The sequence below is a fragment of the Chrysochloris asiatica genome, unplaced genomic scaffold (genome assembly GCF_000296735.1).
Source record: "Chrysochloris asiatica unplaced genomic scaffold, ChrAsi1.0 scaffold00026, whole genome shotgun sequence".
In the NCBI taxonomy this organism is placed as follows: domain Eukaryota; kingdom Metazoa; phylum Chordata; class Mammalia; order Afrosoricida; family Chrysochloridae; genus Chrysochloris; species Chrysochloris asiatica.
In genome coordinates this window covers 24498861-24526843 of record NW_006408544.1, presented here as the reverse complement: position 1 = coordinate 24526843, position 27983 = coordinate 24498861, and the positions used below count along the sequence as shown (strand labels likewise).

Below are 27983 nucleotides of genomic sequence, written 5' to 3'. Positions count from 1 at the left end.
GACATCTTTGTTCTTGAACACATTAAAGAGGGCTTGTAGAGCAGATTTCCTTAATGCACTAAGTCCTTTGATTTTTTCACTGCTGCTTCCATGAGTATTGATGGTTAATCTAAGCAAAATGAAATCTTTGACAACTTTAAACTTTTCTCAATTTATCATGATGTTATTTATTTGTCCAGTGGTAAGGATTTTTGTTTTCTTTACACTGAGGTGCAACCCATATGAAAGTCTTTGATCTTCATCAGTAAGTATTTTAAGTCCTCTTAACTTTCATCAAGCAAGGTTGTATCATCTGTATATTGAAGGTTGTTAATGAGTCTTCCTCCTATCCTGATGCCAAGTTTTTCTTCATATAATCCAGTTTCTGGGATTATTTGTTCAGCATAAAGATTGAATAAGTATGGAAAGAGAATACAACTCTGGCACTCACTTTTGTAAATTTTAAACCATTCAATGTCCCCTTGTTTTGTTCAAACAACTGCCTCTTTATCTATGTATAGGTTCCTCATGAGCACAATTAAGTTTTCTGGAATACTCTGCAGTGCTATCCATAGTTTATCATTATCAACACAGTAGAAAGCTTTGTTGTTGTTGTTAGGTGCCATCGAGTCGGTACTGACTCATAGCAACTTTATGCACAGCAGAACGAAACACTGCTCAGTCCTGGGCCAACCTCACTATTGCTGCCATGCTTGAGTCCACTGATGTTGCCACTTGGCTAATCCATCTCGTTGGGAGTCTTCCTCTTTTTCTCTGACCCTCTACCTTACCAAACATGATATCCTTTTCCAGCAACTGTTCCCTTCTGACATGTATGTCCAAAGTATGAGAGACGAAGATTGGCCATCTTGGCCTCCAAGGAGCACTCTGGCTGCACTTCTTCCAAAACTGATCTATTGGTTCTTTTGGCAGCTCGTGGCACTTTCAATATTATCCTCCAACACCATAACTCAAAAGCATCAATTCTTCTATGGTCTTTCTTATTCACTGTTTAGCTTTCACATGCATATTAGGTTATTGAAAATACCATGGTTTGGGTCAGACATACCTTAATCCTTAAGCTGACATCTTTGCTCTTCAACACTTTAAAAAGGTCTTGTGCAGCAGATTTGCCTAATGCAATACATTGTTTGATCTCTTGACTGCTGCTTCCATGAATGTTGATAGTTGATCCAAGAAGAATGAAGTCCTTGACAACTTTGATTTTTCTCCATTGATAAGAATGTTGTTTATTGGTCCAGTGGAGAGGATTTTTGTTTTCTTTACATTGAGATGTAATCCATACCGAAAGTTGTGTTCTTTGATCTTCATCAGTAAATGTTTTAAGTCCTCTTCACTTTCAGCAAGCAAGGTTGTATCATCTGTATATCACAGGTTTTAATGAGTCTTCCTCCAATCCTGATAGATTGGGTTCTTCATATAACCCAGCTTCTCAGATTATTTGCTCAGTTTACAGGTTGAATAAGTATGGTGAAAGAATACAAGCTTGTCACACACCTTTCTTAATTTTAAAACATTCAGTGTTCCCATGTTCTGTCCTTGGTCCAGGTACAGATTCCTCATGAGCACAATTAAGTGTTCCAGAATACTCATACTTCACAATGTTATCCATATCTTGTCATGATCCACACAATCGAAAGCCTTTGCGTAGTCAATAAAGCACAGGTAAACATCTTTCTGATATTCTCTGCTTCCAGGCAAGATCCATCGGACATCAGCAATGATATCACTCATTCCACGGCCTCTTCTGAATCCGGCTTGAACATCTGGAAGCAAATTCAAACTGAAGCTGAATAAAATTAAAACAAGTCCCCGAGATCCAAAATAAGACCTTGAATATATCCCACCTGAATTTAGAGATCATCTGAAGAAAAGATTTGATACATTAAACACTAAAGACCGAAGAGCAGAAGAGTTGTGGGATGACATCAAGAACATCATTCATGAAGAAAGCAAAAAGTCATTGTTGTTGTTGTTGTTGTTGTTGTTTTATGTGCCATGAAATTGGATCCAACTCATAGCGACCCTGTACAGGGTTTCCGAGGCTGTAAATCTTTACAGGAGCAGAAAACCTCATCTTTCTCCCGCGGAATAGCTGGTAGTTTTGAACTGCTGACCTTGTGGTTCACAGCACGATTCATAACAACTATACTACCAGAGCTTCTTGAGAAGACAATAACGAAGGAAAAGGTCAAAATGGATGTCAGAAGAGACACTGAAACTTGCTTTCCAGTGTAGAGATGCTAAAGCAAATGGAAGAAATGAGGAGGTCCAAGAGCTGAACAGAAAGTTTCGAAGATCAGCTCAAGAAGATAAAGCCAAATATTACAACCAAATGTGCAAAGATCTGGAATCAGAAAGCCAAAAAGGAAGAACACACTTAGCATATCTCAAGCTGGGGGAACTGAAGAAAAAAATCAAGGCTCAACTTTTGTTATTGTAAGATTCTCTGGGAAAATTATTGAATGATTCAGAAAGCATCTAGAGAAGATGGAAAATGGAAAGCTTTAGCTTAGTCAATAAAGTACAGATAAACATCTTTCTGGTATTCTCTGCTTTCAGCCAAGATTCATCTGATGTCAGCAATGATATCCTTCATTCCACGTCCTCTTTTGAAACTGGCTTGAACCTCTGGAAGCTTTCTGTCAATGTATGGTTGTAGCTGTTTTTGAAATTATCTTTAGCAAAGTTTTGCTTGTATGGGATATTAATGATATTGTCCTATGACTTCTGCATTCCTTTGGGTCATCTCTCTTGGGAATGGGCACAAATATTGATCTCTTCCAGTCAGTTGGCCTGGTAGTTGTCTTCCAAATTTCTTGCATAGATGAGTGAGTATCTTCAGTGATTTGTCAGTCTGTTGAAAAATTTCAATTTTCATTCCATCAGTTCCTGGAGCCTTGTTGTTTGCCACCGTCTTCAATGTACCTTGGACTTCTTTCAGTATCGTTAGCTCTTGATCACATGGTACCCTTGAAATGGTTGAACATCAACCATTTTTTTTTTTTTTTTGACACAGTGACTCTGTGTGTTCTTTCCCTCTTCTTTAATACTTTCTGCATCAATCAATATTTTACCAAGAGAATCCTTCAATATTGAAAGTTGAAGCTTGAATTTTTTCAGCAGTTCCCTCAGCTTGAGTAATGCTGAGCATGTTCTTCCCTTTTGTTTTTCTAACTCCATATCTTTGCACATTTCATTATAATGTTTGACTTTGTCTTCTCAAGATGCCTTTTGAAATATTCTATTCACCTCTTTTACCTTCCCATTTTTTCCATTTGTTTTAGAATTTCTATGCTGGACAGCAAGTTTCAGAGTCTCTTCTGACATCCATTTTCTTTTTTGTCTTCTTAATGACCTTTTTCTTTCTTCCTATATGATGTTCTTGATTCATCCTACACCTCTTCTGGACTTTGGTCTTTAATGTCTAATGTTCTTGAGATGATATCTAAATTCAGATGGGATATATTCAAGGTCCTATTTTGGCTCTCATGGACTTGTTTTCATTTTCTTCAGCTTCAGCCTGAACTTGTATTTGAGCAATTGATGATCAGTTTCACAGTTTACAACTGGCCTTGTTTTTGTTGATGATACGGAGTTTTTCCATGGTCTCTTTTTTTCTTTATTTTCACAAAACTTCTACCTTTACAGTTGTGGCAGTCACAATTAATTATGATAATATTTACTTATTATTGAATCATAAGAATTCTATCCCCATCTCTTTTCACCAGACCCCCTCTAAACAAGATGAAAACTATTCAGTGGGGACTCTACCTTCCCCTGCACACTCTTAAACTAAACTACCTCTTGAAACTTGTAAGCCAGTCACTTCATTCCTTTATCACTCCCTCATTTTATTTAGCCAATGTCTAAGTTGCCCATCCCTACACTGTCTCTTTCCACAGATGTATTCAATTTGACTTCTGTGTATTGCATCTGGTGAGGTCCATGTGTATAGTCTTCTTTCATGTTTTTTTTTTTCAAAAAGATATCTTCAATGAAGAAGTCACTGATCTTTCAAAATTTTATCATGCAATCTCCAGCATGATTTCTATCACGAAGGCCATATTTTCCAACCACTGATCCTTCCTCTGTTCCCAGTCTTTGCATTCCAATTGCCTTTTATTATCAACACATCTTGATTGCATATTTGATCAATTTCTGATTTTAAAAACTGGTAGAATTATTCAATTTCATCATCACTGGCTTTAGTGTTTGGTGCATAAATTTGAATAATAGTGATATTAACTGGTCTTCCTTGTAGGCATAAAGATCACAGACAGCATTGTGCTTCATGACTGATCTTGATATGTTCTTTTTGATGATGAATAGGACACCATTCATCTTCAATTTGTCATTCCCTACATAGAAAACAATGTGATTGTCAGATTCCAAATGGCCAATACCAGTCCATTTTGGCTCCCTACTGCCTAGGATACTGATATTTATGTGTTTCATTTCATTTTTGACAATTTCCCATTTTCCTAGAATCATACTTCATACATTTCATGTTCTGATTATTAATGGGTGTTTACAACTGTTTCTCTTAAGTTTGAGTTGCACCCCATCAGCAAATGAAGGTCCTGAAGGCTTTATTCCATTTGTGCCATCACAATCAACTCTTCTTTGAGGAGGCAGCTGTTTCCCAGTCGCATTTTGAGTGCCTTCCAACCTGAGGGGCTTATCTTCCGGCTCTATATCTGATAACATTCTGGTGCTCTTTATCATGTTTCAATATTCAATATTCTGTTTCTGACAGTGTTCGACTGTTATTCATAAGGTTTTCAGCAACTAAATATTTGAAAGTAGTCTGTCTCTCCTTCTTCCTAGTTTGTCTTCATCTGGAAGCTCAGTTAAAACCTGTCCACCATCGGTGACCATGCTGGTATTTGAAATGCTCATGGCATAGCTTCCAGCATCACAGCCACACACAAGCCACCACAGTACAAATTAACAGACAAGTAGTGGATTCTTACTTTAGTGTTGAACATTTTCTTTTTTCTGTGTAGTTTTGCCACCTGTCTGTATCACTAAACAATGTGATTCAGTATAGTTTGTTTTTTAAATTTTATATGAATGAGATGTAATATTTTCAGTGTTGTTTATTTCATTCAGCATTATGTTTTGAAGATTTATTCATGTTTTTGTGTGTGGCACTGTGGGTTAATGTGCTGGACTCCAAATTCAGTTAGAACTACATGCTTCCAGTTCAAGCTCACCAATTGCTCCTAGAAAACCCTTTACAAGATCACTGTGAGTCAGAACCATCCGACAGAACTTAATAACATAGTTAGTTCAAGGAGAGTCCTAGTGGTGTAATGTTTCAATGCTCAGCAGCTAACCAAAAGTCAGTGGTTCAAACCCACCTGTAGTTCCTCAGGAACAAAGGCATGATAATCTGCCACTGTAATGATTACAGCCTAGGAAACTCTATGGGGTAGTTCTACTCTGTCATATAGGGTTACTCAATGGAACACAACATAGTTCATTTCAATCAGTGCATAGCATTGTATTGTATGAGTGTACTACTGTTCATTCTACTATTGATAGACACTTGGATCACTTCCTGTTTCAAGCAACTATAATGGATGCTGCTATGAACATTTTTACACACTCATCCAGTTCATATGCACAAGTGTTTTTTCAGGTATGTACCTGGGAATAGAATTGCTGTGATGCAGAGTATGTACTTATTTTTACTTATCAGAATAATTCCAAGATAACAAATTAGTTGCACCAATTTACACATTAACCAGCAGTATACAAGATTCACTTTTTTATGATACTTAGGTATTTCAGACTTAGATCTGAGTCGCCACTTTACACAGCTTCCTTGGCATTGGACACATAGATGAATTAGAATGGATATAACTCAATGATGTGACTGGGGGCTTAGTGGACAGCCCCATAGGAAATAAAAACATTAATCATTTTATAGGAGCCACAAAGTAAGGTGTATCTAGCACATCCAAGTCCAGTCTTTATGAATTTTTCCACCTTTGTCATACAATATAAAGAAATGATATAGCTTAGTGCTTGGGCAGAGCTATTTGGGTAAGCTCCTTCATGTTATGTGCCTCAGATTTCCTATCTGTAAAGTGAGGATCATCATATAATTCCTATTTCATAGTTAAGGTTTTAGAAGCTCATGCATGTATAGCACTTAGATGAACAATAAAAGATCAATTATTATTAGTTATTGCTGAGCCATTTATTCCTTACATAGATTCAAAGCATCCACTTTGTAAATAATGCAAAACAAACAAACAAAAAACACATTGTATAATTGATTTTCCCAAGACGACAAGGCTAGAAAAAGAACTGAGATTCATGTCTGGCAGAGTGTGCAGAGGGACTGAGTTGGAGGAATGAGCTGAGTTTTCAGTGACACAAATCTACAATACTCCACACCCAGGATGAGGTGAGGCGAAAACTATTTGACCAAAAAGTGGTGATATTGAAATTAGGCAGATCTTGTTTAAAATTTGGTTCTATGATCTATTAGCTTTATAGGCCCAAGCAACTGTCTTACAATTCCAGTCATGAGTTTCATCATTTATAAAGTAGAGCTAATAATGGCTGTCACAGAATTTCTGTTAGCATAAAACAAAATATTATATCTGTCATCTTCATCTTCTATCATCTATCTATCTATCTATCTATCTATCTATCTATCTATCTATCTATCTCTGACAATGAATTGATTGATCAATAGGTTAATCCTTCATAAACTCACTCAGTGACGGGAACTTACCAATGCTGAAAACAAACATTTTTTTCTTTGCCCTTCCCTAACTTGTGTTATGTATGATTGGGTGAGTTTCCATTTTGCTCCTTGGCCATGTCTATCCTGGACACAGGGGTGCTCTTTGTCCATCCCACATCTTCAGGCCTGAGGTCAGTGAATATTATGGTAGCATCATTGGTTGAGTTTCAGTAAATTCCAAGGTACTACAGTGGATCTCTCCATGACATGCCAGCTGTCTGTATCTATTTCAGATAGAAACAAGAGAAAGACCATGGTGGAAGATTTGGTGGTCCTTGTACGAGGAGGGGCAAGTGAGCACATCACCACTCTGGCATACAAGGAGTTGCCAACAGCAGAACTGATGCAAGAATGGGGAGATGCAGTGCAGTACAACCCAAGTGCTGTCAAAGTTAAGGTAGGTACTTTACCCATCTGTTCCTTTATTTGAAAAACAGCTCCTAGAGGCCTACTGTGATCCAGGGTAAAGGATGCATACAACAGTAAGATTCAAACCTTAATCTTGGAAATGTACACTATGTTGTTGTTGTTAAGTACGTTCTAGTCTGTTAACTCATAGTGACCCTGTATAGGGTTTCCAAGGAGCAACTGCTGAACTTGAACCACCGACCTTGAGATTCAAACCTACCTTGCAGTGCAGCACATTAACCCACAACACCACACCAGGACTCCATGTACACTATCATGGAAAACACATCTGAAGTACACCACTCAGCACCACCTAGAGCTCCCTGACTCCATCTCACTTGACCCTCTAGTTGCTAAAGAAATTTACTATCCACTTGTAGCCTTATTAAATTAGTATTCTTTCCATTTAATCATAGATTCACACTTCATTTATTCACTCAAATGGTCATTCATTCAATGAACAAATAGTTGTCAAATTCCTGCTATGGTATAGAAACTAAGGTACTGAAGGAAAACAGAAGAAGATGCAAGGATGAAAAATAAAGTCTATGTTGAAAAATAAGATCCATATATGCACAGGTATCTCACAGGACAGGAGAAAATGCCATGGTAACAATGAACAAGTTTTGAGCACCTACTATATCTATTACACTCTGCCCAAGCCTTTAGGAATGTAATTTCATCTAATTTATACAACACATTCATATTCGTATCTCCATTTTATGGCTGGTAAATATCGAGGGTTAGAGGGGATATATCCTACAAGAGTCTCTAATAGGTCTGGACCTGAGCCCTGGACCTCTTTCTCCCCCTCCAGACTTTCCTGTGGGTTTGGTGAATAAAACATAATGATCCCAACCACCTGTCACCCAAACAAGAGGAATTTTGCAACCTTAAACTAAAAAGACATCATTTACAGCAGGACTGTCAAAAACATTAGCAATGGCTAGTCCTTGCCTGTGGGGACTTCAGCATAGTGTCCATATCACATCTTACATCATCTTCCTCTTGCCACTTCTTGTCTACCCCCTAGAGGTTTCCCCTTGCAGCCAAGGGAAGGAATTGAGGGATTGCAGCTCTGATAGGAAACTCTGCAATTCTAAACTAGAGTGTTTTGTTGGTGTGTCAAACTCATAGTTTCTGCTGAACAAGAAGACTGACATTCAAATCTTCCTCTCCCCCACTTGCTTGGGAGTGACACATGGAAAACAATTGCTGCCAATCATTAAGAATGATAGAGTCAGTCATGGCTTGCAGATGACTCCAGAGAAATCTGGAATTGATTAATGCCATGGTAACTTTGGTTGGCATCACTTATGGACATGAGAGAGAACACAGTTTGAAGAAAATTTATCAAATAAAAAGATCTGTGGTCTTTATTTTTTACTGAAACATTTTAACTGATTTAAAAAAGTAAAAAAACAGCAACTGTGAATGAAGGTATTACACTGGTTACTCATGTTGTATATGCTAGTCTGGGCACTGAGAATGTCAGGTGGCAAACAGGTGATGTGCAGGGTAGGTATATGGTGTATGTGACATGTATATGTATGTATGTGTGTATGGCTTTTCTATCCAAGTCTTCTTAAGTCCCACCAAGTGATTGGGTGGGCACATGAAAATTAGGCTGGGAATGGTTACTTTTGTCCTCCAGCTAGGTTTAAAAGGAGGCATCTCAGAAGCAGAGATGTTAGATCCTAGGACCATCCAGAAGGAAGAACATGAGTGGAGCATGAAATCCTTACCTAGAAAAATGGCGACAGCAGAGGCAATGGCAGAAGCAGTGGCACGAAGAGCGAGAGTGGCTGCGGGCTTTAGGTCCATGGACTGAGGCAGAGGCCAAGAGGCTACATAGCTGAAAAACCGATGACAAGAGTGAGGCAAACCTGCCGTATGGCAGAAAACACGTGTTCCTGACTCGAGAACTGCTGCATCCTGAGTCAGTTTTGATCCTGACTTGTACCCTGTTCACCTTCTTAATAAGAAAGAGAATGAAAGAGGTTTTTTTTTTTTTTTGTTTTTTTGTTTTTTTTTTTTTGTGTGTGTGTGTGTGTGTGCATGAGAAAGTGAGAGAAATTGTGAGTATATGAGAAAATCTCGTGTAGGGTGTGTGTGTGTGTGTGTGTGTGTGTGTGTGTGTGTGTGTGTATCTGGGCAGATTATCATGCTAATCACCTCAAACAGGTCTTGCAAGCCATGTCAGAGGTTTACTGCTTGGTTAAAAGCACAGAGTCCTCCCAGCATGATGTAGTGGAAACATGATATGGACTATCAGGGTGGTGCTATGAAAGGGCTGTATGGGCAGAAATTGGAAATTCACAGGAGAATCAGAGGTGTTTCCAAGAGACTTACAAGTGTGGGAGATGCAAGCTTGTTGAAAGGTTTTATGCATGTCATCTTCATCTCCTTAACCTAAGTTGGAAGCATACATTTTGGGCATTTTAGTCTTTGATGCACTTTTTCTGGCAAGAGAAAGCTACAGATGGCTTCACATGCTCTCGGAATAATTCTCTGTAGAGTTAGTTTACTAGGAAGCTGGAATGGCTATTGCTTTTTCAGGACTATGAAGCCCACTAAATAAACAATTCTTAGACACAGAAAGTTGGCCAAAACTTGTGTACATAAACTAGTCATCAAGATCAAGATCTGAAACAGGATTTCTATGGAAGCTAGAGAGGCAGAAAAAGAAAGAGTGAGAGAACAAAGAAGAATCCCTTGAGGTTGTCTATTGGTAAACTTTGGAAATAAAGAAGTGGCTCTTTATTCAGTGAAAAGTTTAGATAACACAATGGCTATATGAGGGACCTCCAAAGAGTTCACTGAAAAATGGAATGGAAAGATACTAGAATTTTCCTATGAATTTTTTGAAGCTCCCTCATACAAAGAGATTTTGAACACAAAAGAAGATGACATTTCATTAAAGATGAAGAAGAAAAGCATGCATCTAAAATATAGACACATAGAAGAAAGACTTTAAATTGACTGGCTTTGTGATTATATTAAAATTCAAGAAAATGAAGAATTTAAGAAAGAAGAAAATAGAAACTGAAATGCTTAGACAATAATCAGATGAAAATTAAAGTGGCTGAATATATGAAACCAAAGGCATAGTAGCAAAATTAAAACCTACATTGGAAACTATAAAGAACAGAACTGACACTGCAGAAAATTGAGTCAGTGGTGTGAAAGTTATAATAAAAATGTTCTGGTAATACAGAAGCAAAAGACAAAGAGATTAAAATGGTAAAATACAAGAAATATGATGGACATGAGTACAGAAGTGGAAATCTAAGTCCCAGGACTTCTTCCTGAGAAAGAGACAAGATGAAATCTGAAGACACATTAATCAAGTGCTTAGTAAGAGCAACTTTCCTGAGCTGATAATGCAAAATCAACAGTTCATTAACAAGTAGGCAAAGTTAATGAAAACAAAGCAAGACAGAAACAGGGCCTGGTGAATTTTTTGTTTTGTTTTTTTTTACTTTTAGGAACAAATACGTCCCATGGAAATGAGTCAACTGGTCTTAGAATTCTATACAACACTCAATGCCTGAAGATTATAAAGTGACTACCACAAAGTCTTATAGGAGTGAGGGTGAAGAATTCCAAATGACATTTGAAGATATTAAAGGAGTCAGAAATAAGATTGCCACATTTAGCAAATAAAAATGCAGAATGGTGGTAGTGGTGATGGTGGTGTGCTGTGGAGTCAGTTTCAACACATAGCGATCCTCCACATGATTTCCGAGGCTATAAATCTTTACAGAAAGCCTTGTCTTTCTCCCATGGAATGGCTGGTAGTTTTGAACTACTGTTCTTGAGGGTAGAAACCCAAGTTGTAACTACTATGCTACATTTATCAAATAAAAATACAGTTAAATTTGAATTTCAGATGAACAATGAATACTTTTTAGTGTAAGTCTCTCCCAAATGGAGTCCCTGGATGGAGTAAATGGTTAACAAACTTGGCTGCTAACCAAAGTTAGAGGCCCAAATCAGCCCTGGGGTAGCTTAGAAGGAAGACCTGTGGATCTACTTACAGTTCTACTCTGATGTTCAGGGAGTTGGAATTGACTCAATGGCAAATTGATTTTTGACTTATCTTTGAAAAAGTGCAGGGGAGATACATTAAAATATAGTCATGGTTAATCTGAAATTAAAAGGAGCTCTGGTAGCGTAGTAGTTATGAATCGGGCTGCAAACCACAAGGTCAGCAGTTCGAAACTACCAGCTGTTCTGTAGGAAAAAGATAAGGCTTTCTGCTCCTGTGAAGACTTACAGCTTCGGAAACCCTGTACAGGTTCGCTGAGTTGGAACTGACTCCACGTCACATAAATAACCAAACAACCATCTGAAATTTAACTTTAACTAGGTGCTCTGTATCCAACTAGCAAGAGTCTATCATCTACATGCATTCCTGTACTAGTCAGAATAGCTGAATTGTGATTTGGGACCCAGACTGTAGAATCATTATCTAGAGTGTTGGTATTATCCAAGGTAGAAGGAACGAAGATGATAGTGAGTTGTCACACAAAGAGGTCAGGATAGCCTAAATGTAACCAGCCTCCTTTTCTCACCTGCTTAGTACAACAGATGTTTAAGTCTCAATTACACATGTCCAAGATGTATTGGCAAGGGGGTTTCGCTTAATGTAGTCATTCAGGGATCCAGGAGGATGAAGGCTCGGTATTGTCCTGTGATTCCAAGATTACCACAACAGTGTAAAGAAGCAAGGTGAATATCTCTGCCTCAAAGTTTCAACCAGAAAGTGATGCCCCTCAAGCCACGATGCAATTCTGCCTTAGCTATCATTGGCCAGGAATAATACTATTCTGCCTCAACAGTCCAGAAAGGCAAACAAGTTGAAATATTTGGTAGGTTGTTTTTGTTAAGTGCTGCTGAGTCAGTTCTGACCCATAGCAGCCATGTATAGGGTTTCTGAGGAGCAACTGGTGTGCTTGAACCACTGACTTTGTGGTTCAAAACAACTTTGCAGTCCAGCGCATTAGCCCGCAGCACCACACCAGGACTCCATTTGGTAGGTAGTGATAATGAAAATGACATCTTTCTGGAAGCAAATTACTCAAAAGTAAAAGCAAATAACTCCAACTGAGAGAAAGTTTAAAATACAAATACTACCTGGTAACACAACGTCAGATTTGGGCTGATAGATCTTATCCTCAAAAAAATGAATTCTGAATTTTATACAAGGGAACCATGAATATAATTATAAGGCAAGTAACAAACCAGCAAAATAATTTTACAACACATGAAATCCTTAATGTCTAAGGAATGATACAATTTATAAGAAATACCCATCTAAAAGGAAATGAACAGACAATCCTCAGAAGAATTACAAATGGCCAATAAATATGTATAATTGTCAACCTCTAGGAATAAAAACTGGAAATTAAAATAGCAGTGCAATAAAATATTAATAGTTATTAAAGTGGGGTGATGGATACACAAGAGTCATTATCTCTTCTTTCTACTTTTATGAATACTTTAAATTTTCTATGACAGATTTTTAAATGTAAGCAAACAAACAATACAATATTACCTTTACCTATTAAATTGACAATAATTAAAAATCTTCCATACTCAGTGCCATTGAGACCAATGAGATGGGCACTTCTGCAAAATAGAATGGGAATATAAATTGTTGCAATCCTGTAGGTTGATTCAGTAATCCCAAATGTAAGAATCTACTAAAGAAATAAAACATGGCTAAAGAGGAGTCCTGCTGTGGCACTATAGGACAAGCACTGGACTGATAACTGCAAAGTTGGTGGTTCAAACCCACCAACCACTCCTGGGAAACCCTACTACAGAGGGTTGCTCTGAGTCTGAACTGATGCAACAACACTTAACAATAACAACAACCAAGAAGTACACATAAATACAGGCCTCATTTTATGTTATTTGTAGTATCAAAAAAGGTAAAGCAGAAAGAAACAACCTAACAGTCAATGACAAGGCAGGGCATGAATGCATCATGGCACATCCAAGCGCTAGCATACTATGAAGCCTCAAAAACTCATTTTATTGAAGAATATTGAATGGATGAGGAAATGGTCAGTAGGACATAAACTGGCACTTATCTTGTTGGTAAGTGCCATTGAATTGGTTTTGGCTCATAGTGACCCTGTATAGGGTTTCCAAGGAGCAATGGGTGGGTTTGAATTTATGACCATATGGTTTGCAGTCTACTGCTAATTCTACAGTGTCACACTAGGAGTTCTTATGTTTCCCAAATATCTGCTCATAACCTCTACCCAAAAATATATGCTGTGTGATTAGGAGCAATCTAATGAACTTTTCTTTGCTTCAGTTATATCATTACTGTACTCATAAAATTGTTGAGAGGATTAAGTTGGCTAATGCATGTATAAGTATTTAGTTCAGCACCTATAGCAGTATGTTGGTGGTGCAGTGGGTTAAGCATTGGGTGGCTAACTTCAAGGTTAGTGATTCAAACCCACCAGTCATTCTGTGGAGAAATATAAAGCTGTCTGCTCCTCTAAAGATTTACAGACTTGAAAATCCTAAGGAACAAGTCTACTCTGTCCTATAGGATTGCTATGAGTTGGAATTAACTCAACGGAAGTGGGTTTGGCTTTGGGCTTTTTATAGCAATAATTAAGGATCTCTGATGCAACAGTAGCTAAGTACTAGACTACTAACCGAAAAGTCAGCTATTTGAACCCACCCTTCTACAAATGAAAAATATCGCCCTCTACTTCTATAAAGATTTACAACCATGGAAATGTATAGGGGTAGTTCTACTCTCCCCTACAGGGTCATTAAAAGTTGGCATCGACTCAATGGCAATGAACACAGCAATAATTCTTTATTATCATTATGAATGGGGTAGTCATAGTTTAGTGGTAGAATTCTTATCTTCCATGTGAGGGACCCAGGTTCAATTCCTGGACAATGCACTTGAGCATGGCTACCACCTGTCTCTCAAGAGAGGCTTGCATGTTGCTATGATGCCAAACAAGTTTCCACAGAGCTTTCCAACTAAGATGGACTAGAGAGAAAGTAATGGTGACTTGCTTCTGAAAACAGTCAATGGAAACCTTGTGGGCCACAATGGTCCTGTCTTCAACTGATCGTGGGATTGACACAGAACTGGGCAGTATGGAATTCAGTTGTTTATGGGATCACCATGAGTTTGGTTTTGTCATAAGTTGAGAGTTATTATGAGTCAGGGTCCTACTCAATGGCAGCTAATGACAAAAACAATAAAAGCATAAAAAATGATTACCACCAGGGCCTGGAGAACGGTATGGAGTTTAATAGATAGTGTGTGTGTGGGCAGAGCAGAACATCTCTTTGCAGCAATATAACAGATACTAATGACATTTTCACAAGGACAAAAGTGCTAAGAACCCAATGATCAATGTGAGTAGTGAGGATGTGTGTGTGTGTGTGTGTGGAGGAAATGGTGAAGAAGAAAGGGAGAGAAAAAGAGAAAACAAAAGAAAAGGGAAAAAAGAACAACAGATTAAGAGACAAATGTACTATATACACATGAACTTGAGTTGTACACGGGAGCTGTAGAGTCCTGAGGAGCTGCTGCAAAGTTCCAAGGCAAATTGTAGTCTGCAGTTATGAGAACTCTGACACAGAGTTTGGAGCAAGGGATTAACTATCCCATTTTTATCAGTAATCTTCATGCACAACTTTATGCACAACAGAAGGAAACACTGCCCGGTCCTGTGCCAACCTCACAATCATTGCTGGACTTGAGCCCATTGCTGCTGTCACTATTACTATGCCAGTCCATCTCATTGAGAGAGTCTTCTTCTTTTTAATTGACCCTCTACTTTACCAAGCATGATGTCCTTTTACAGGGATTAGTCCTTCCTGATGATATGTCTGAAGTATGAGAGACAAAATCTTGCCATCCTGACTTCTAAGGAGCGTTCTGACTGTACTTCTTCCAACACACATTGGGTTCTTTTGGCAATCCATAGTACTTTTAATATTCTCCTCCAATACCATAACTCAAATGCATCAATTCTTCTATGGTCTTCTTTATTCATTGTCCAACTCTCACATGCTTATTGAAGAGCTTATTGAAAATACCATTGCTTGGGTCAGGCGGACCTTAGTCCTTAAATTGATATCTTTGCTCTTGAACACAGGTCTTGTGCAGCAAATTTGCCTAATGCAATACATCATTTGATTTCTTGACTGCTGCGTTGATGAGTGTTAGTGGTTGATCTGAGCAAAATGAAGTCTTTGATAAGTTCAATCTTTTCTCCATTTATCTCAATACCATTTATTGGTCCAATGGTAAGAATTCTTGTTTTCTTTACATTGAAGTGCAACCCATATTAGGTCACACTTAGGCTGTGGTCTTTAATCTTCATCAGTAAGTATTTTAAGTTCTCTTCACTTTCAGCAAACAAGGTTATATCATTTGCATAACATAGGCTATTAACGAGTCTTCCTCCAATCCTAATGACACATTTTTCTTCATATAATCCTGCTTTTCGAATTATTTGCTTAGCATACAGTTTGAATAAGTATGGTGAAACAACACAACCCAGGTGCACACCTGTAGTAATATTAAACCATTTAGTGTTCCTTTGTCCTTCTGATGGCCTCTTGGTCTGTGTACAGGTTCCTTATGAGCACAATTAAGTGTTCTAGAATACTCATTCTCTGCAATGTTGTCCATAGCTTGCCATGTTCCATAAAAACGAAAGCCTTTGTGTAGTCAATAAAGCACCAGTAAAGATCTTTCTGGTATTCTCTGCTTTCAGCCAAGATTCATCTGATGTCAGCAATTATATCCCTTGTTCCACATCCTCATCTAAATCTGCCTTAAACATTTGGAAGTTCTGTCAATTTACTGCTGCAGCTGTTTAAAAATTATTTTTAGCAAAATTTTACTTGCATGAGGTATTGATGATCATGTCCAATGAGTTATACATTTTGTTGGGTCCATTCTCTTCAGAATGAGCACAGATAAGGGTCTCTTCCAATCAGTTGTCCAGGTAGCACTCTTCCAAATTTCCTGGCATAGATGAATAAGTGCCTCCAGTGCTGCATGAATTTGTTAAAAGATTTCAATTTGTATTCTATCCATTCCTGGTGGCTTGTTCTTTGCCAATGCCGTCAGTGCACCTTGGACTTCTTCCTTCAGTACTTGATCATATGCTACCTCATGATATGGTTGAACATCGACCATTTCTTTTTGGTACAGTGACTCTGTGTATTCATTCCATCTTCTTTCAATGCTTCCTATATTATTCAATATTTTGCCTATAGATCCATCAGTATTGCAAGTTGAGCTTGAATTCTTCAGCTCCCAGAACTTGAGATATGCTAAGCATGTTTTTTCCTTTTGGTTTTCTAACTACAAGATCTTTGTACATTTCATTATAATATTGGACTTTATCTTCTCAAGCTGCCCTTTGAAATTGTCTACTCAGCTCTTTTACCTCTTCATTTCTTTCATTTGCTTTAGCATCTCTATGCTGGGTGGCAAGTTTCAGAGTCTCTCTGACATCCATTTTGGTCTTTTCCTTTTTTCTTGTCTTCTTAATGACTGCTTGCTTTCTTCCTGTATGATGTTCTTGATCCATGCCAAAAATCTCACATTCAGTCATTAGTGTCTAATTCATCAAATCTGTTATTGAGATGATCTCTAAATTCAGATGGCATATGTTCAAGGGCATTTTATGACTCTCATGGACCTGTTTTCATTTTCTTCAGCTTCACTGTGAACTTGCATATGAGCAATTGATGGTCCTTTCCACAGTCTGCCCCTAGTCTTGTTTTGACTGGTGAGTGATATGGAGGTTTTCCACTATCTCTTCACACAAATGCCTTAAATATGATTTCTCTGTATTTCATCTGGTGAGGTCCATGTGCCCTTCATGTTGTTTCAAAAAGTCTTTGCAATGAAGAAGTCATTGGTCTGGCAAAATTCTATCATGGGGTCATTTCTATCACCCAGGCCATATTTTCCATCCTTTGCATTCTAATCACCAATAATTATCAATACATTTTGATTATATGTTTGATCAACTGCAGACTGAAAAAGATGGTAGAATTATTCAATTTCATCATCATTAGTTTTAGTGGTTGGTGCATAAATTTGAATTATAGTGGTAGTAACTGGTCTTCCTTGTAAGCGTATGGGTATTATCCTAGTACAGACAACATAGTACCTCAAGATAGATCTTGAAATATTCTATTTAATGATGAATGCTACACCAGTAGGAAAAGTCCATACTTTGAGTTAGAATCCTGGTGATGCAATTTTTGCAGTTACATTGCATGACTTTGATCCAGTTCCTAACTTTTTCTGACAATGGAATAAATAAGTGTTACCCGATGAGGACGAACAGAATACACCAATGACCATTGAGTTGATTCTGACTCCTGGCAATCCTGTATGTCAAAGCAGGATTGTGCTCCACAGGGTTTTCAATAGTTTGGAGACCTGGTGTTGTGCTGTAGGATAAGCACTGGATGGGTAACCACAAGGCAAGCAGTTCACACCTACCAGCCACTTTTGAAAATCCTACCCCAGGGTCACTGTGAGTCAATAACAACAACAAAACACCATGATCTTTAAGAAGTAGATCCCCAGGGACCTCTGGATAGTTTTGAACTACCAAACTTTCAGAACTGAGCATTTTTGACCATTGGTTCTGTTCCAGAGACCTATGAAGTTGAAGTTAAATGATGTTTGGAATCCCCAACACAGCTCACATCACACAGTAAATAGTAGATGTGGAAAATTTGTTCCATTTCTGCCACTGACTTGTTCCATCTCCATGAGTAAATCCCAGTGGTGGTAGGAAAATGCCTCGGTGGTTAAAGGTAGCCTTTCAAGATGTCCAGTGAAAGTAAGCAGACTGTTCCAGGAACTCCTCAATGGTGTAAAGCTAGTCTTCCTGTTACCTCCTCCCGTATGCCACTCATTCCCTCCTTCCCCATGTGTAGCCAGCAGGGCTGAATGGTTCTGCAAACAGTCTCTGGATCAATTCATTGACCACAAACCAGTGAGACAATGGGACCATCAAGGGGCCTTGCTTTACCAACTAAAGCGAAGGTCAGCATCAGATGCATTAAGAAATAGAAGCAATTTTCTTCCCACCGGAGACTTCTATTAGGCATGATTGCCTGCATTTAGACAGAGCCTAAACTCTCCAGGGCTGGATTAGGACAGGATCACAAACAAAATCTGGACAGGAACCTGGCCCTGGACTGAAACTAGAACCAATATGGATCTCTTTAAATTTGCCTTCTGATTTTTCCCTAACCCGCAATGGCACCACATTGGCCTATGACATCTCCTTCTGAACAATGGCCATATCTTGCTAACCACAAGGTTAATGGCTCAAACCCACCAGCCACTCTGTGGGAGAAAGATGAGGCTGCCTTCTCTCATAAAGATTTACAGTCTTAGAAACTATATGTGTATTGTTCTGAATGGACTGGTTAGCTGTGTTGAGTAAGTGCTTGCTGAGCTGAACCTGAATGAATGTATTTGTGTGTGTTGGGATGAATGTCTTGGTTTCGTAGTGCTCCTGAAACAGAAATACTGTAAGTGGGTGACTTTAAATAACAGAAATTTATTTTCTCACAGTTTAAGAGGCTGGATGCCCTTATTCAGGGCACTGACTCTAGCAGAAGGCTCTCCCTCTGCTGGCCCTGGGGTAAGGCCTTTGTCTCTTCCAGCAGTCCTTGGCCCTCGATGATCTTCACATGACATCTGTCTTCCCTTATTTATGTTTTCTTGTTTCCGTGTGTCTTCCCTGCTGTTTATAATTCAGAAGAGATAAGGGGTAGAACACACCCTACATGGATATGGTTTCATTGACATAAAGAGAACCCTATTTCCAAATAGGATCCTGTCCACAGCTATGCTGCTGTTGGTGGTGTTCATTGCCTTCCAGTCTGTTCCAACACATATTTTGAGGGAGGCAGAGACAGGATGGGGTACCTGTATGGCCAAGTATAGGCATTTGGGTGGGCAACCATTCACATGCTGTAACATCCATCCCGTTCTGTATGAACCCACTGTGGTCTCTGTGCACTGTTGTTACTAACCATCGAGGTGGTTCCAGCTTATACAGAAACACCCTGTGTAAGGTTTCTGAAGAGTGACTGTCGGGTTTGAACCATCCACTTTGTGGTTAACCCTATGTACAATAGAACGAAACACTACCTGGTCAAATCTTACCTTTTGTAGGATGTGTAGGACAGGACAGTGTTTCGTTTTGTTGTACATAGGGTCACTATTAGTTCAACATGGCATCAAACAACAATATCTTGAGGTTTAGTTTATTCATTCATTCATTCGTTTGTTTACTTCTTGACTGATTAATGGATTGTGGTTTGGATAAAATTTTGCAGAACAAATTAGTTTTCCATTCAACAATTTATGCACATTTTGCTTTTATCTTATTTTGTTTTGTACAATAATGATCAATGTAAATTGTTTGGTAATAAATTATGATAGCTCACTACCTGAAAAAAAAAAAAATGGAAAGAAAAAATCTCCTTCTTCCATTTCCAGGTGGAGCCTCTGTATGAACTGGTGACAGCCACAGACTTTGCGTATTCTAGCACAGTGAAGCAGAATATGAAGCAGGCCCTGGAAGAGTTCCAGAAAGAAGTCAGCTCCTGCCAGTGTGCTCCCTGCCAAGGGAATGGGATCCCTGTCCTGAAAGGTACCATTGCCTGATAGCTGGTGTCCCTAATGAAAGCCACCATCTTGAGGAGGCTCTGCAGCCAGCTGTTTGCCTACTCCTATTTCCCAAGAGAGATAAGGTCAGTTTGAACCAAAAGGCAGGCAGTTCAAACTCACCAGCCACTCCTTGGAAACCCTATACTGGGTTGCTGTGAGTTAAAACTGACTAGATGGCACTTACCAACATTTCCCAAGAGGAGTCCTTGTGTGTCGCTATAGGATAATGCACTGGACCACAAAGTCAGTTTGAACTGCAAGGTCAGCAGTTCAAACTCACCAGCTGCTCCTCAGAAACACTATGCAGGGTCACTTTGTGTCAGAACTGACTCGATGACACTTAACAACAACAACTGTTCCTAAGAAGTCTGAAAGTAGGTAACCAGGACAGATCACTCTGACAATAGGACACCTAGCTTCCAGCTCCAAGTGACAGAGTGAGTGATAGTTGCATTAAACTTAAGACCCGTAGACTGACACAGTGTGGCCCACACGAAGGATTTCTTCTTTGATCAACAGAAAGTTCCCAGGGATGATAGACCTGAGAACTTTCTGTTGATCAAAGAAGAAATCCTTTGTGTATGCCCTGACTGATACATGAACAGACTAATCCCGGGAAATGTCACTAGAACTTGGTGGCTAACTTCATGGGTTTTGTCCATGGTCACTACAATGGGCAGGACAATTGGGTTCTGGATTATACACTCCTGTTCTGATGGGCCAGCAATACTCTTAGGACAAGTACTGTCCAGTACACAAAAGAAGTAGATATTCTTGGCACTGAACCTGCTTACTGTGAAGTATTCAAGTAAAAGTTTGCCCTGTAACTTAATGGAAGTGCAGTGCTGTGGAGGGTTAAGCTCTGGGAGTCCTTGCTTCATACCCTCTCTGCATTGTCTTCACAGGATCACGCTGTGACTGCATCTGTCCCGTTGGGTTCCGAGGCCCAGCCTGTGAGGTCACCTCTCGAAAGAGTAAGGAATCTGAGAGTTGGATAGAAAAAAGAAATATGGGAATGTTCAGAGAATAATTCCAAAGAATAAAAATAAGTTTGGGGTGTAAAGTAGGGGACAGAATATCATGAAGTTGGGATTCATCGGGCTCATTTTATATCTCATTGTGCTTGCAGCTGGGAGTCCTCAGGTGACAGAGTAACCAATGCATGACATTTGCAAGTCATCTGCTCAGATCTCTTCAGAATGCATACCCAATTTTTCTGCCTAGTGAACTCCTACTCAGTCCTCAAAACCCCACCCAGATGCCCCCTCCACTGTAAAAAGTTCTCTAAGTCTCTCAGTAGAATTTGTTAATTATTTTGCAGGCTCCCACAGGACTTTAAGCATAATCAATTATGGCTTTTAGCATGTTGTAGTTCAGATTATGGGTGAGCCTGTTTCCCCTGCAACTATGAAGAGAGATCATGTCCAATTCACCTTTGTTGTTCAGGACCTGGCACACAGCTGCTGATCAGTGATATGTGTTCAACTAATAAATGCAAGATCCACTAAGATCCTTTCCAACTCTCAAATTCGTTGGCTACTATATTATATGAGTTCTCCACAACCAATAGACTTATTCCTTTCTGTAATTTTTTTGTGACTGTATTCAAAATGGAAGACTGGAACATCTAAAAAAAAAAAAGAAAGAAAGAAAGAAAACATTATTGGTACTTTCTCTGCATCAGGCACCTTGATTTGTGTTTGGATTCCACCTGGATTCACATTCCCTCTCTAGCATTTATTACTTGCAACCTTGAGCATGTTACTTAATCTTTTTGGTCATCTGTAAATGAAGATAATCAGAATAGTATTAACTATCTCAGAGAATTTTCATAGGTTATAAAGAGACATAAAACACTTATAATAGTGGCTGACATTGTAAAAGGAAAATAAACATTGATTACTTAAATATATGTATATATATATAAAATCCTTTAGTCCTCACGACAGTCTCATGAGCTAATGCTCATTGGTGATCCTATTTTACAGATGAGAAAACAGATTCAGTGTGTTGCTAATTAGCTTGCCCAGTGATCACACAGTTAGTAAGTGCAAGACCTAAATTCAGGTCAAGTGGCTCTGACTTCGTGACCTTTGCTACTAATGCCTGCACATGCCACCTGTCTATCCACATGCTCAGCATTATCCTCATTTTCTCTCTGCATACACCACAACTAGGTCCCAAACACACACCCAGTGAGTGTGCAACCAAACAACCATTCCTCATATTTGGAAGAGATCTTAGGAACCAACTACTTCAGCTCTTTCATTTTATAAATGAGGAGCAAGAGGGGTACATAAATATGAAATAATTTACCCAGACTTACACTGGGAGTTACTTGTTCAACAAAATAAATAATAAATCATGGTGCCAGTAATTAATTCTTTGTTCAATTTTATTTTTTTAAAAAGTCCTCAATTGAAAGGCAAGTTTCAGAGCTGGTAAGAACCACCAGTGTCTGTTGTATCATTTAGGACACATAGCATTCATGGTAGATAACATTAGTCACATTTGATCGGTTGAGACACAGTTAAGTAAATATGTAGCATCTCATACCTGGAAAGTATGTGAGCTAGAAACCATACACTTATTTATCTATTCAATAAAATGTACTGAGGGCCACCTAATTTCCAGCCTAGGTACTGAAGTCCAATTGTGAGCAAATGATGTCATCACAAGAGATTGCTCTTTGGAAAGGAAGATCAGAATTAAATTTAAATGTTCAATTGTAACTGCTACAAAATACTCTGAGAACTTAAAATAGGGGGTGTTGAAGTAGAGGGGTGTCAAGGAAGATTTCCCTGAGAAAAGAACACTCAGCATGAGATCTGAAGGATGAGTAAGCATTGACTAAATAAAGAAAGAGAAGAAGAGAGCTCTGGGCAAGGGGAACAGCATGTGCAAAGGCCCCATGGTGAGAAGGAGTTTGTCAAATACCTCAGCCTCTAAGAAGGACAGTTGAGTAGAGTGAGATCAGAGATACAGACTTTCAAAGTCTGAATAATAATTATTATATGCCCCCACCATAGCCAATAGGACACCAATGTATAGTAAGAACTAATTAATATTTGTTGACTTTTTTTTTTGTAGATGTTGTCATTGATGGGAAGTGGAATTGTTGGTCAGAATGGTCTTCGTGCTCTGGGGGACAGAAAACAAGACAAAGGCAGTGCAACAATCCACCTCCTCAAAATGGAGGCAGCCTCTGCTTGGGCCCTGATTCAGAAAGGCGTAACTGTTAGAAAAGAGTTTCTGGCAGATGACTTAGCCGCGGGCTGCACACAGGGAGATCTCTGGACCTGTGGAAACTCGGACTCAGCTCACACCCACACCAGCTCCCAACCCAGGACCTGTCCAAGGCAGAAGGAGGTGCCATTTAGGGAGTTCAAAATAAAAATGATAATTTGTAGGCTGCATGTTGAGTTGAATAAATAGTAGGTTAAAATGATAAGTTCTTTAAGGACTTAAGCATCTTTGAATTCTTACTTTGTTCAGCTTGACAATTTTCTTTTCTAATATTTTCTAACAGTCAGAACAGTGTTGAGAGTTGTTGCACTGAAGTCTCACTATCTCCCAGTATCTGGCACTGGTACACAGTAGGTGTGTAATAATGAATTAATGAACAGATACTAAGTTGTTTCCTCCTTTGACAAGCTCATAGTCTGATTCAGTAGTCATGACAGCTATTAGTTATTGAATGACACTATGCTAGTTAACATGCTAAGTGCATTAATTCATTCCATTCTCATGACCCTGGTACCAGGTAGATTCCATTATTAATCTTATCAAATAGTTAGAAAACATGAGACTTCGAACAGTTGAGGGACTTGTTCAAGGTTGCACAGGAAGGGGCAGAGATGAGCTACAAACGTGGGCTGTGAGGCACTAGAGTTTTAAACTCTTAACCAAGATCATCTACTTCTCCATGAAAGGGGATCTGATTAACAAAATATTTTGTATGAAATAAAATATACTAGACACTGTGTGAATGAGTATGTGTGATGTATGTATAAATGTGTAGTAGTGTATAGGAATGTATTGTTTGTGTGTGTGAAGAGAGAGTGTGTGTGAGTATGTGTATATGTGTTAGAGACTAGAGAGATGTATCATGAGTGTGTAGGAGTGTGTGTATGCATGTATGTGTTATTGAGAAATCTCCTTCCTTGGCCCTTTGAGGAACATGGGCCCTGTCTGCACTTGAAAGGTACTTTGTTGCTGACCACTTGGAAGAGTAAGAGTAGGCAGGCAGAAACAGGAGTTCTGAAGCAGAACTGAAATGGTGTGTTTATGATAGATAGATAGATAGATAGATAGATAGATAGATAGATAGATAGATAGATAGATAGATGCCAAGAAAGTAGACAAGGAAACACTGCAAGAAGAATTTTAAGTTGATGGTTATGGGGTATAGAACCAAAACCCTGTTCCTCCTCTCTCTCATCTCCCTCTTCTCTCACACAAAATTGTTGGTAAATTCTACTCTGCATACTTATATTTTTGCACAAATACTATTTTGGAGAAGAGACTACAGTTGCTTACCTCTATGTTACTTAAAACTGATGGAGTCAATGGATCATTCGAGCTTCATTTCTTTTTCATATTACAGCATCCCTTAAGATTTTCTTTGTTCTTGGGCACTTGCTTTCGGAAAGTACAAGGAGTTTGTTAAAATCGTTGGTGAACAAAAAAAGCGTTTAGCTGAGGATGAATTGGTTCATCCTGGTGTGGCACTGTAGGATAAGCACTGGACTGTTAACCACCATGTTGGTGGCTCAAACCCACCAGTTGCTCTTTGGAAGCCCTACACAGGGTGGCTATGAATCAGAACCAACTTGATGGCACTTAATAACAACAAATTAGTTTTCACCAATTTGTTTTCAGCCCAATCATATGCTTCATGTTTACTGTTTGGCTAAGTTTGGGTGCCTAAGCCCTTAGCACATCCATACCAAAGAATTGATCCCCTCACCCACCAATCTGTCTTCACCAGGTATCTGGAATTGAGTCAATGGAGCAACCAGAGGTGGGGGTTGACTGCTTACTTCCCAGACAATCTTGCACCAAGTGCAATGCTTCTGTACGCTTGTTTGGCTTAATATTATTGCTTTGCCGTCTGCTGTTATTTCAACAGACTAATCCAATAATGTTTTATCTCTTTCATTATACCGAGGTCGTATAATTTTCTAGAGTTATAATCTATCTTCTTTTAAGATTCCCCAGAGACAGGGAAGAGCGGTCTATCTTTGGTTGACCGGGGGCTCCCATGAAGCCAACGCAGGCACACTGAAGCGAGCGCCGCCAAATTAAATTCTGAATCTCAATCACAGCCACTGCTTCTAATGTGAAATTTGAGTTGATTATGGAGATGACAGCCCAGGTTCACGTTTATTGCATTTAGCAGAAATTGTTTATCCTATTAAATAGGGTCTTGAAGGAGAGACAATTGAATTCCTGAGTACTGGTGAATACCCGGGTGACGCCCAGGCACTGCTAAACTATGTAATAATTATATTCTTATTTGTGGGCTGAACTTCCCCTCGTGGCTCTTTTTGCAAACAAATGCATTTAGGAGGAGGCTGGACCATAATGTAAGAATTAAACAAAATAAATGCTAACTGTGCTTTTGGAAAAACTTGGCAAATGCAGCTCACACTGGTGTACCCAAGAAGGAGCTGTGGTATCGGTGGAGCCGGGTCCAGGCAATAACTTGGCAGTCATCCCGGAAGTTTGAACACAGAACAAGATACCTTGATGCAGGAGAATTTTACAGCCAAGAGCATGAATCTTTGAAATGTTGTAAGTGCTGCCGTGAGCTTCACGTTGGGGAGGGCGAATCTGCATCTGCGCTTTCAGCATGACCTCGGGCTAATAGTAGAACATCCGTGGGAATAATAATTATGATGATTATTTTAACAATAGTAATAATAATAATAGCTGCCAATTATATAAAGCACTTCCCAATTTATGAAGTCTTTTAAACTACATTATCTCATTTAATCCCTATCGATGTTTGATGAGGTAGATTTTCATACATAATCATCATATAACAAATAACAGAGAAGGCTTCATACTGAACTGCCATCCTGACGTCAAATAGGTGGATAATGAAAATTAAGGTGGAAAGCAGGCCTGGAGAAAGAACACCTGTTGGCAGAGATTCCAGAGAGAGTTAGATGTCTTTTTTTTTTTTTCTTTTTTTTCTTTAGGAATAGAGCTCTAGCTTGCTTTTCAAGCTAGTTGCCACCCTGCTGTTTCTGACTCACGGCAGTGCCATGTGTTTCAGAGTAGAACTATGTTCTATTGGATTTACAGTAGCTGGGATATGTGGGAAGTATATTGCCAGGCATTTTTCCAACGCACCTCTAGATGGATTCAAACTGCTAACCTTTTTGTTAGTAGCTAAGCACTTCACCATTTATGCTACTCAGAGACCCTGGTCTCCTGCTAATAAAACTGAGCCACTGCCATTGAGTTGATTCCAATGCACAGGTACTCATAGAAACATCCCAGGGAGAGAGAGGGCCTGGGCAGAAAGCCCTGGAGAGCACTGACTAAGTCGCCTTGGAGCCTTCATAGTCAGCACCTTGATGGAGATGTAAGACTGACCATGGGATCCTGTTGACGGCAACCCCACCATGCTCCCTCTATTGAAGCCAATTCTTAGCCCATCCTCCAAGTCTTAGTGTAGTTGTCTCTTCTTACAGGCTGCCTTCCCTAATCCCTGAGGTTATAATGTTGTTGTTAAATCCTGTCAATCGAATCCATTCTGACTCATAGTGACCCTGTATAGAGTTTCTGAGGAATAGCCGGTGGGTTTGAACTTGTGGTTTGCATTCTAGTGCTGATTCTAGAGCACCACATCAGAATAAGTGTCTGTTTTCTCTGCTTCCATTTTACCCCATCCTTTGCCCATCATACCACTCATCATATTGTGCAGAGCAGTCATAAAGTCTGCAAACACTGTCTTATGGATTGAACTGTTGTTGTTAAGTGCCATGGAGTTGTGACTCATAGCAACCCTACATAGGGTTTCTGAGGAGTAACTGGTGAGTTTGAATCACTGACCTTGAGGTTCTAACCAAACTTGTGGTAAATGGTGTGTTGGAATCCTAATCCCTGTTCCTGTGTTGGCTTAAGGAGGCCATATGGATGTAGGTTGAGTTTTTTAAAGAGCACTGACACAGAGGAAGCATATATGATGGGGTGAGGGGTGGGGGGGGGAGCAGATGCTATCTGATGATAAAGGATAAGGATGAATCTAAAAGCCCAGGAATTCCAACAAACACTGACTACTAGAAGCTGAAATAGACAAAAATTAAAAGGGTCCACCACCCTGGTATAGAGCTATATTCTGAATTCAGACTTTGAAAATATATCCTATTCTTTAAAACCACCCACTGTGGTATCAGTGTTACAGCAGCAACAGAAAACTACAGAACATGGTTAATATTTTTTTCTTACAGATTGAAGATGTACTTAATGACATTAAGTCTTTTTAGCCAATGCTTCTAGACTTTGTAGAAATTGTATTGTAATTTACCCATTTATTGCCTCTTTTCCTTTCTTGTATACAATGCTCATGAAGGCAGTGCAACACCTGACACCTGTAGGCAATCATAAAATAATTATTGAATGAATTAATGAACTCATGACAAAGAATGTGAGTGAGGCAGAGGGCAAAACCATCTCAGGACAGTGGGATACAGTAATGAATTGGTGGTTTCTGGGACTTGGGGCAGAGCATCACCAGCTATAGATGGAAGCAGTCCATGCAGCAGTGGCAGGGGTGAGTGACCTTTAGGTGGGCAACACTGAAAGAAAAAATTGAAATAAAAGAGAAGAAAAATGGCTGATATATGAAGAGCTTCAAAATGTTCATGGAAAAGATGGAATGAATAGATAATGGAATTATTCCATGAACATTTTCAAGGTTCCTTGTACTTATTGTAGGTTTTGAGTGATACATTCTGAGGACAGGCAGAAATATTCAGGGACATTTACCGAGACAGGAAGTAGGAGATCCCTTAATTACTGGTAGGGTAACATTTACAGCTCGAATCGGGCTGCGAACCTTAAGGTCAGCAGTTC

General features: G+C 39.1%; 1 protein-coding gene across 1 annotated transcript in view; it reads left to right on the top strand.

Moving 5' to 3' along the window:
* Positions 1-23137, top strand: part of C8B (complement component 8, beta polypeptide) — a 122893-nt gene extending 99756 nt beyond the window's left edge. The window contains exons 9-12 of the mRNA XM_006839877.1: positions 7000-7163; positions 19725-19878; positions 20801-20869; positions 22986-23137. Of these exons, the coding sequence (XP_006839940.1) occupies positions 7000-7163; positions 19725-19878; positions 20801-20869; positions 22986-23137 (539 nt within the window). The remainder of the gene's footprint in view (positions 1-6999; positions 7164-19724; positions 19879-20800; positions 20870-22985) is intronic.
* The last annotated feature ends 4846 nt before the right edge of the window (positions 23138-27983 follow it).